General features: G+C 38.4%; 1 protein-coding gene across 7 annotated transcripts in view; it reads left to right on the forward strand.

The window, feature by feature from the left end:
- LOC102670595 (POU domain, class 6, transcription factor 1) overlaps positions 1-9,894 on the forward strand; it is a 75,250-nt gene that overhangs the window by 58,413 nt on the left and 6,943 nt on the right. For 5 of the 7 annotated variants that reach the window (XM_006607059.2, XM_006607061.2, XM_006607060.2 and 2 more), the window contains 5 exons: positions 160-413; positions 1,480-1,699; positions 4,807-4,987; positions 5,875-5,931; positions 7,354-7,437. In XM_006607059.2, coding sequence (XP_006607122.1) covers positions 160-413; positions 1,480-1,699; positions 4,807-4,987; positions 5,875-5,931; positions 7,354-7,437 — 796 coding nt within the window. The remainder of the gene's footprint in view (positions 1-159; positions 414-1,479; positions 1,700-4,806; positions 4,988-5,874; positions 5,932-7,353; positions 7,438-9,894) is intronic. The other 2 variants (XM_006607062.2, XM_006607063.2) reach the window with 1 other exon arrangement.

The following is a 9,894-nucleotide window of genomic DNA, read 5'->3' on the forward strand; positions in this document are numbered from 1 at the left end:
ATTCTTTGCCCAAAGTTCTGTTCCTTTCTTTTCGGGAAGATTGGATAAATTCGATTAAAAATATATTGAAGTGAAATTGAATGTCCGGAATAGCACAAGTCTAAATTCTCGCGCGACACGAGGAGTAGTAACTCACGCTTTTCTCTTCCCACGTGACAGTCCCAACAAGTCCGAGTTTAGCATCCGGATTAGGGTTAAATCCGGCCGCCTTACCGCACCTTCTGAGCAACAGCTCGGCCAGCCAGCAACTTCTGAGCGCGATGCAGCCTCAGCAACTGCTCCAGGCCGCGCAGGCGGCTCAGGCTCAAGCGGCACAAGCGGTCCAAGCTGCACAGGCCTCTCAACAACCGCTTCTGACCACCTCGCCCCAGCAGCACGGTCATCGACACACCTCTCATATGAATCATTACACGGTAAGTAGATCCTTGACCGCGAAATAATTTAAACCTCTCCACGCGCGTAATCATCCCCAACCAACCATCCTCCATCTTACGAAAACGATACGATTATTCCCATCGATAATTGGATTATCGCTTTGAATACCGTCAACGAACATCCTATTAATAGACCGTTGTCGATAATTTAATCAATCGCCTATACATATTTTTAGCGAAATCGTTTCCATCCCGCGAAACCTCGTGTTCGATCAGCCTTTGTTAAGAATTCAACGAAACGTGTCCGACAGATATTACTCCATCCTCGAGAAAAAAATCCCGCTCTGTGTTTAAACACGAAATGGGGGAAAGAGGGGGGAGGGATTACGTTCGATAATCGTCGATCGGCAATCGATACCTGTTGTCATGTTAAATTTAAACAATTTCTTTTTTTTCTTTTTCTTTTTTTTTTTTTTTTAAATTAAACCACATTTCCCCGGATTATTTTAAAATTACCCCGACAATACGTTCCACAGAAGTAGGTTTCGTCCCCCCTCCCTTGCCCATTCTCATTCCCTTCGACAAACTGTTACGCGATCGATTTTTCCCCTCGACGTTTCCCCTCGTTTCCTTCAATTATTATCCAACGGGGAGGAGGGGAATTGCGTCGAATCGAAGGATACTTTTCCGATTTCTATAATTGACTAACACCGGATCCGGGTACTCGATATACACGATGCGATGATCTAACTGTGACCATGCTCGATATTTGTTGCGAGTATCGAGAAATGTATCGAGGAAAATCGCGAGTCGAAAGGGAAGAGGAAAAGGCTTGACCGTCGCAGGATCGGCCGAACAAGCGGAATAATTCGCCGATAGCAAGCGATCTCGTTAAGAAAGTATTCGCCGGGCGGCACTTTTCTTCCACTAATTAGAGTTTAAAGTGTTTCGATCTTGGATGGGGAGGGAGGAGGGGGAGTTGAAAGAAGGAGGGTCTCATTATTAAGTGTATAATTGGCGTGGGGGGGAGAGAAGAGGGGATGGGTATCGTTGATACCGCGATCGAGCTTACTAATCCGTTACTACTGTTGCGTGTCCCTCGCAGCCGACGGAGAAACATCACAGAGAGAGGCCCGAGCAGTCGTCGCCTTTGAACGAGTCCGTGGTATCCGCAGCCTCGGCCCTGAACAGACTGGCGGCCAGCAACGGGGAAATAACGATCACGACCACGCATGGACCTAGTGGAGCCGGGGTGAAGGCGAGTGTCACGCCGAGCAGCATGCACAATCCTAAGAAGGAGGAGGAGGATCTCAATGATTCGCCTAGTAAGATCATTTTTATTCAGTTTTTTTATTTCTTTTTTTTTTTTTGATAGGTTTTAAGGTTTTGCGAATGAAGATATTTTTTTTAGAGACTGTGGAGTAGAAAGATGGTTTGGTGAGCAGAGAAAGTATCATTCTTGAATTTGAAATAGATTGTTGATGTATTGTTTTATTGTAATGAGAATAGTGTTTAGACTGGTTTAAAAATTTTTTATTTAAATTTTGGATGGAGAGAAACTAGTAGAGAGAGGTTAAATAATATTTGAAAAAAATTATTCTTGGATTTGGAATGATATGATATCTGAATAGTTTACATAGATTCAGTAATTTCCGAAAAGAATCTTTTAATCTTTTTAATTGTCTTGTTGACGATAGTCGGGCGATAGTGGCGCCATCAACTCTTTATATATTTACAAGAATATATTTAGAATTCATATAGGTATATTTAACATTTATCGATTTCATCGCTTTATCTTATTTTAGTCCATGTTCCAGAATTAGCAAAACTATTAAATTATTAATAATATTTAACCATTCAGACATTATTTATCGATTCCATCCAATTTTTATTTCATCTTATAGAATTTCAAATCGAACAGACAAATCAAATAAACGATTTAAACGAATGTGAAACGGATAAAGACGAGATAATGAATATTTTTAAATAATATCTCCAATAATCAAGAATACATTTCGAGAAGTAAGAATCGATCGACAACTCGAAAACGTCTCAATGCAAATTATTACAATATATTACGCTCCAGATAATTACGTAGATAAGAATCTAATATTTAGAAAATTTTCTCACACGGCGCTGCATAAAAATTCAACGGGATCTTTCCGATTCTTTCTCGTTGCCTCGAATCACGTTTCCTTCCCTTCTGCCTGGGTTCAACATTTAACGCACGGTCAAAGCCGATAAATAATAACGTTGGCGGCGTCCGTCCGCGCCTCGAAGCTCTTAATAATCCTAATAGGATATCGTACAATGCACGGCTCATTACGGTGTATTAGATCGTATGCTCTCTCCCGCTGCCTTCTGGGAAGCCATAAAGATTCCGTGTACGGTGCACGTAACCCCTCGACAAGTCGGCCAGACAATAATTTTAATAATTCACAATCATTGCTCAGGCTGTGGCACTTCGTCATTCCGCGGGACAACGATGATAATAATAATCGTTCGACGTATCGAGCCTAACGATTCTCAATTGCCGATGCCAACGTTACTCGATAAATCTAAGCTTTTGTTAACCAATCTCGCGCTGATCCTTGAGAGTCGATTCGTAAATTTAAGAGAGAGGCGTAGGATGAGGGGAGGGAGGAGGATGGTCGATTCGTTTATGATTCGTATGGATGGATAGAGAGGACAATGGGGAGTAAATTTGGAGGGAAGAGATCACGATCGACGAGCATTCACGTTGCTCGTTCACGCCCTTATTATCGAGTGTCTTTCTCGTTTGCTGGAAAAAAATGTCGCGAATCGCTCGTTAAGAACAATGAGGCTTCGAATTAGGATTGATTGCGGGTGATGAGAAATATTGAACGTGTCGATTTGATTAAAATAATGAGGATTAAAGTGACTTTCTTTTTTTTCTTTTTTTTGAAAAGATCGAGGTTTCGAGTAATTGAGGAATGAAAATTTTTCGCATTATAATATAAGAATATAAGATTATAAACGTTTACGTTACTTTTTATCTGCTGGTCGAGCACGTGGCGCCCTCTCTGAAAAAAAATGGCGCCCCTAAAAGAGTTAATAATCACTTTACGCACTCGGTCCTCTCCGAAGTAACATTGTCGAATGTTTTTCATACATTTTTTATAAATCATTATGTATAACCACCGTGAAAGTTTTTCAACAGAAATTGCATCTCTGTCACGAAACTTTAACGAATGCAAATGGAATTGAAGAGAAATTAAGTTATAACATTGCGCATGAACTGCTCGATTTCAGTATGTACAGTGATGTGTTATACTTTAATTAATTATTTTCAACGAAATTTGAAAGTTTCATTAAGAATTCGGCCATTCTATAGACCCATACAGCAAACTAACAAATATATCAAAGAACAATTTGAATGGAGAAATTATTGCAAATATTGAGATATTCCTAAAAAAAAAAAAAAAATATTACATCGAACACAATTTCTATCTACTTTATTAAATTCTTCGAGGGATTATACGCGTTTCTCGTTAAAAACACATTCGTGTAAACGTTCCTCACGTTCATCTTGATACGAAAATAACGGATTCTCTGTTGTACGAGCGGTACCGATTCGCGAAAATACTTGCGCATTCCTCGAAACGAGGCACTTCCTCGTTGCACGAGAAAGTCGTGGAGCATCGTCGTCGCGTTTTTGTCTGTGTTCCACGGACGAGGATCCCGCGTTCGATTGGAAATTAATGATCGCAGAGACGGCGGAGAGACGGAAGAAAGATTTGCGGTTTATTGCTCGGCGAAGAAAGCCGTTCAAACTGGCCGAGATTGTTGGCCACCTCTATTGCGTGCGTATGTACATACGTTCGGGGTGACAGATTTACGAGAGAAATCGGCGCGTTTGAAGCAGCTTTAACGAAGCCGGTATCATTAGATAGGCCTCTCGGTAGAACTTTGAGGCATTCCGGTCGATCGATCCGGAATTCGTTGGACAATTGCTCTTTGTCAAAACACTTTCTTCCAAGGATCGTAGATCTTCTTAAGAGAATCAGTAAGGGTAATGGATGAGAGTAAAAGTATTCTTTGAGAAAGGTATTCTTGAGAAATGAATCGAGTGGAATATTTTATTAGACAATCCTCTTTCTAGAAAATCGTTCTAGCTTTTAATCAAACATAATTGAAAATAATTGACGATCTTTATTCTGGAGTGTATTTTTTGATTCGAGATTTGCTCGTTCTAAGAAATTAATTAAATGAACATTTTCATTAAATTATATTTTTTATGAATTCTCTCGAAAATTTCAATCTCTCGAATATATGTATATTTCTTTTTGGCAAATATATTTTTCGAAGAACGATTAAAGAATCAGAAAACAATCTGAATCTCATGATTGTAATATCATATCGATTTCCTCAATTTTAAATCCCACCAAAGGAAAGATTCTACTAATTACAGATCAACCGACGATCAACGAGGCCACGAACAACGTAGTCGACGGGATAAATCTGGACGAGATCAAGGAATTCGCTAAGGTGTTCAAGTTTCGCAGATTGTCGCTGGGTCTGACGCAGACCCAGGTGGGACAGGCCCTGAGCGTGACAGAGGGGCCAGCTTACAGCCAAAGTGCCATATGCAGGTGAGTGTGCGACACCTCGTCGTCTTTCCTTTCGTCATTTTAGTTTTTTTATCTTCATCTTGTACTTGTCACGAATATTTCATACGGACGTCGCTGATGAGACACAGAAAAAAAAAAAAAAAGAAAAAAAAGAAAGGACGATGAAATTAGATTGATATACGACAATGTGCCAGGTCACTGGAAATGGCCAAAAAAAAAAAAAAAAAGAAAGAGGGATGGTTCCCTGTTTTTGGCTGCTAACAATCTGTGTACATTTCTAGACCACGCTGAATCTCGATGATGTCTTCTTCCATTTAAAGAAGTCGGGGCTAAGGGACACTCGTTCAAAGTTCCTCCAAGGACCAACTCTTTTTACTCCGCCCTATGTCCAAATTAAATTGGTCATTCGATTTATTGCATTAATTCTTTAAGCTCTGTTAATCTGTATCTTTATCCTGCCTATATCTACCTCGTGTTTTCCAATTTTATGGATCATTCTAAGAAGAAGAAGAAAAAGAAGAAGGAAATTTCGTCGTTGAAATTAGCATTCGATCTGGTTCTAAATAACCAATTGATTTTGGACATAGCGCTATCGCGAGAATTAGCCATGTTGTGTACCTTGATCGCGTTTCTTCGAGTATATTCCGAGAGAGAAAAACGTCGTTGAATTTTCATGTGTAATGTGTAATCTGCCACGGTGGTTCCTGAAACACGTGTTTCGTTCGAACGTTGATTTTGATATGAGATCATACATCCCTGTTCTCTCACCTAGTTTGTTAAGAGATAAGATTTGTTCGAGATCCGGAAGGAACCACGGTGGTAGTGCTGGTGGCAAGTAGAAACGATGTTTCTACACCCTAGTATTGTTATCGTAACGACTAATTTAAGCATTGGTGATTGTTCCCCAGTGCCCTGGCTACCCAGATGTACGCTGCCTCGCAGATTGCCTCTCAGCAGCAAGCTACGTACGTTCACCCCTCATGCTACTTAATTTACCTAAAAATCTAAAACTTTTTCAAATCCTTCTGGAAGCATAGCAGTTATACCCAAGCATGTGAATCCGTACATTTGGTTATCGTCGTGTGCGAGAGTAGCTCAGAGTATCATCATGTTCTCAAAAAATCTTCGATTCTTCAAGGCTTGTTGAAATTAATATATATATATATATCTTTCTTGTAATATTGAACGACAAGCGAGACACGAGTGTACACGTGCATAATATATGAACTTACATTATCTCTTTCTCTCTATCGCCCTTGATCTTTCTTCTATTTTTCTCTCAATGTATGTCGACTTTCTCCGTTTCATTCCTCGGTGTTTCGTTAAATTCGAACGATTATATCGCTTCGAACACGTCTTTAATATCAATTTTGGGGCATATTTGGGTATAGCTGCAATATCGCTATCACTAATTTCTAACTCCGTTTCTGGCAATGAAAGAAAAAAAAAAAAAAAAAAGAAAAAAGAGAGAGAGAAAAGAAAAAGAGAATGAAAAAGATTAAAATGAGATGCGAAAGGAGCACTTGTGAAATTTGTTAACGATTTCTTCGAGCCAGGGCATTGGCAAACTTGGGCATGATGTCGCCAACGCGTGAGTACACGTAAAAAAAAAAAAAAAATCGCGAAGATCGGCGTCCGGCGATGAGAGGGTGTTCCTATTTTTTTTTTTTTTACGGGTACTCACGCGTTGGCGACATCATCCCCAAGTTTCCCACTCCCCCGGCCCGAAGAAATCGTTAACTAATTTCACAAGGTCTCCTTTCGCCTCTCCTTTTAATCTTTTTCTTTCTCTTTTTCTTTTCTCTCTCTCTTTTTTCTTTTTTTTTTTCTTTTTAAAATTTTTTTTTCTTTTTAAAATTTTTTTTTCTTTTTAAAATTTTTTTTTCTTTTTAAAATTTTTTTTTCTTTTTAAAATTTTTTTTTTTTTTTGGACGATCTTCGTTTCTTTTTTTATTTCTTTTTAAAATTTTTTTTTTCTTTTTGTCTAAATTGATCACTCGATCTTTGTATACAATTACTTTGGTATACGCTCGTCGTTTATACGCAGAAGAACACTAGCTCTCGAAGCGCGTTGGCAACATCATACACGGCATCACCAAAACCTTTAAGCATGCACGCATTGTCAATGTCCTGTTTTTGAGTCAATGCATGCTTTTTTTAGTGCTCCTTTAGTCGAACAAAGACGCAAAGAATTTTTTCATAATTCCATCTTCTCGTTCGAAGTAACAGTTCGTATCTTGAGATTCAAAAAAAATTGAGAAATATCGAGATCGGGAGAAAGGATCTTTACGTCTTTGACGATTGAAATTTCTTTCTTCACGAGTATAATATTTCTATATGCGATATGGAATCGGAGAACGTGAATCATAAATTGTTGTTGGCTCTAGATTCGAAAAATTGGACATCACGCCAAAAAGTGCGCAAAAGATTAAACCGGTCCTCGAAAGGTGGATGAAAGAGGCTGAAGAAAGGTGAGTTGTTATTTTTAGAATATCAAATTTCGATTTCAATCCGTTCCATTATATGTAATGAGCGTTAATACACGTAGAAGATATCGTGTGTTCAAAGAGAACGTTATTAGATACGAATAATTTAAAATCATAAATATCACGAACACGATTGTAAAACACGTTGCACGTAACAATTTTCTTTGAAGTTTCTAACTATCCATCACATGTTCCTGATATCTAAATTGCCTATCTATTTAAATTACAAGTTTTCCATTTGATCAAATGAAATATTCTCTTTAAAAGTATTCTAAGAAGAAAAACAAAATTATTCGTATTTAAGATGTTTAAAATACAAACTATTCTTAACTTCTCTATGAAAAATCAAATCTTTCCTTCTTTCAAAAATGCAAAAAAGAAATTCAGAATGAACATGTTCAAAGTTTACTTTATCGTGCAAATCTCGAACCAAATTTCAAACTATCATACTTTCTTTCAAAGAAATGAAAGAAATTCAGAATGAAAAGAAATTCGTTCAAAAATTATTTCATCGTTCGAAAATCAACCATTCGTCGCCTCGAACCAAATCTTAAACTATGTTCAAACTTCGTCAAACCATTTTTCGATTTTATCAAAAAAATCAAACTTTTTCTTTTCTCCAAAAACAGAAATTCAGAACGTTTTATTCAAAATTTATATTTCAAGATCGTTATATTATCAAGATCGTTTGTCCCAACTTAAAATTTCCGTTTGGACAAATTTTACGATTATCCAACATCGTCCAACATCCAGGATCTCAAGCGGTGTCCGAGACCGTGTGAACGCGTGCGTGCTAATTGGTAATTCGCTAATTGAATCTGCCTGATTAATTGCGGATCCGCGTCTAATAAATACGCGGAATGTTAATTAGAATGGGGGAAACCGTTACCGCGCGCCTCTCCACACTGGTACAGGTACCGCCGGTTTTATTCGTGTCGCGAAAGAAGTCGCCTATCGGCCTCTCTCCTTCGAGGTATCGGTTTTGCCGCCGCGCACCGACACACACCGCCACACCTACACAAACCGCCGATTTTTCTGCCAACGGTGTATCAGGATTCGTAATTAGCGAAATTCAAAGTTTAATTCATCGCTCGAATCGTTCGATTGTCGATACACAAACAACAACGGCCTCATAACGATACACAACGACCGTACTGGCTGGATTTATATACCTGCAATTGGAAATTCTCGCGAAGTTTTCGGTGTAACGTGTTTCATCATCATTCTTCGGCCCCTTGTATGGATTTTAATTTTTTCCAGCGTGGAAAAAGTTTGGCCTTGTTGTTTGAATCGAAAGTTAGGTTTGCGCGGAATTTGGAACGCTCGGAGTGTATCGGAGTTTGCGAAAGATTGGATAAGTTTCTACAGGGTAAATGGAATTTTTGTGTTTTATCGTGGAAAAGAATTTTATTTTCCGCGCATGCGGATTTTTTTTCTCTTTTCAATGTTCAAAACGGAAGGCTTCAAACCCTATTAGCGAGCGTTTCTTGAAAAAAATTGGAAAAATTTTCGAATTTCGCGAAGGGTGAAAATATTTGAATTAAACAAAACAATCGTAATATTCCAACTTTTCGAAAATTTTGAAAAAATTTAACTTACACGATTTCTTTAATCCAAAGAGAAATTTATTTCAAGGATATGTACAATGATTCCTTTCCGATTGATTTTCAATCCAAACCATCGATTTCACGTTTAAATATTCATAAATTAAAAAATCCACAATGATTATTACATATCATAAATCTATCTATTTCCACTATTCTGTCTTACACGGATATCCATGTTAACTCGATGAAGAATCGTCATTTAATCGATACCGGAATCTAAGAGCGTCAATCGGTCGAATTTTACGAGTCGGTGACGCCTAACACGGTTTATGGTTTCAATTTCACCGCGATACCGTTTCATTATTGCCGGCAAAAGCGTGGAAAATACACACATATATTTATATACACACATGTACGCGTGTTATATGCAAAAAATATATATATAAATACGTACAGAGATGGATACGTGTTATAAAACGTGTGTATACGTGTGTACGTATATCGGGTAGCGTATCGAGGTGCGCGGCATGTATCTCGACCGTGAACCGGATGATTCGATGACAGGAGCACGCGGTCATTTCTCTTTCCGCGACCGAGCCGGCAACAATGACCCATTCCGCATTCCCGCGGCGTAGCATCAACAGATTTTCCCAAAACGAACAAAATGATTTGTTGACTGTGCATTAACACCTTCGCGCCGGCGAAACAGCGAATCATCCCGCCCGTTATTGGCCCGGAACCGTTTTTCCCCATTTAATGATTCGTTCCTTGATTACTCGTTCGCTTCGAAACGAAAAGCGAAAGTTGTCAACATTTTCCCTTGTTGATCCTTTTGTTTTTTTTTCTTTTTTTTCTTTTTTTCTTTTTTCCTTTTTTTCTTTTTTTTTTTTTTTTT

Source organism: Apis dorsata, unplaced genomic scaffold (genome assembly GCF_000469605.1).
Source record: "Apis dorsata unplaced genomic scaffold, Apis dorsata 1.3 scaffold_1, whole genome shotgun sequence".
Taxonomy (NCBI): Eukaryota; Metazoa; Arthropoda; class Insecta; order Hymenoptera; family Apidae; genus Apis; species Apis dorsata.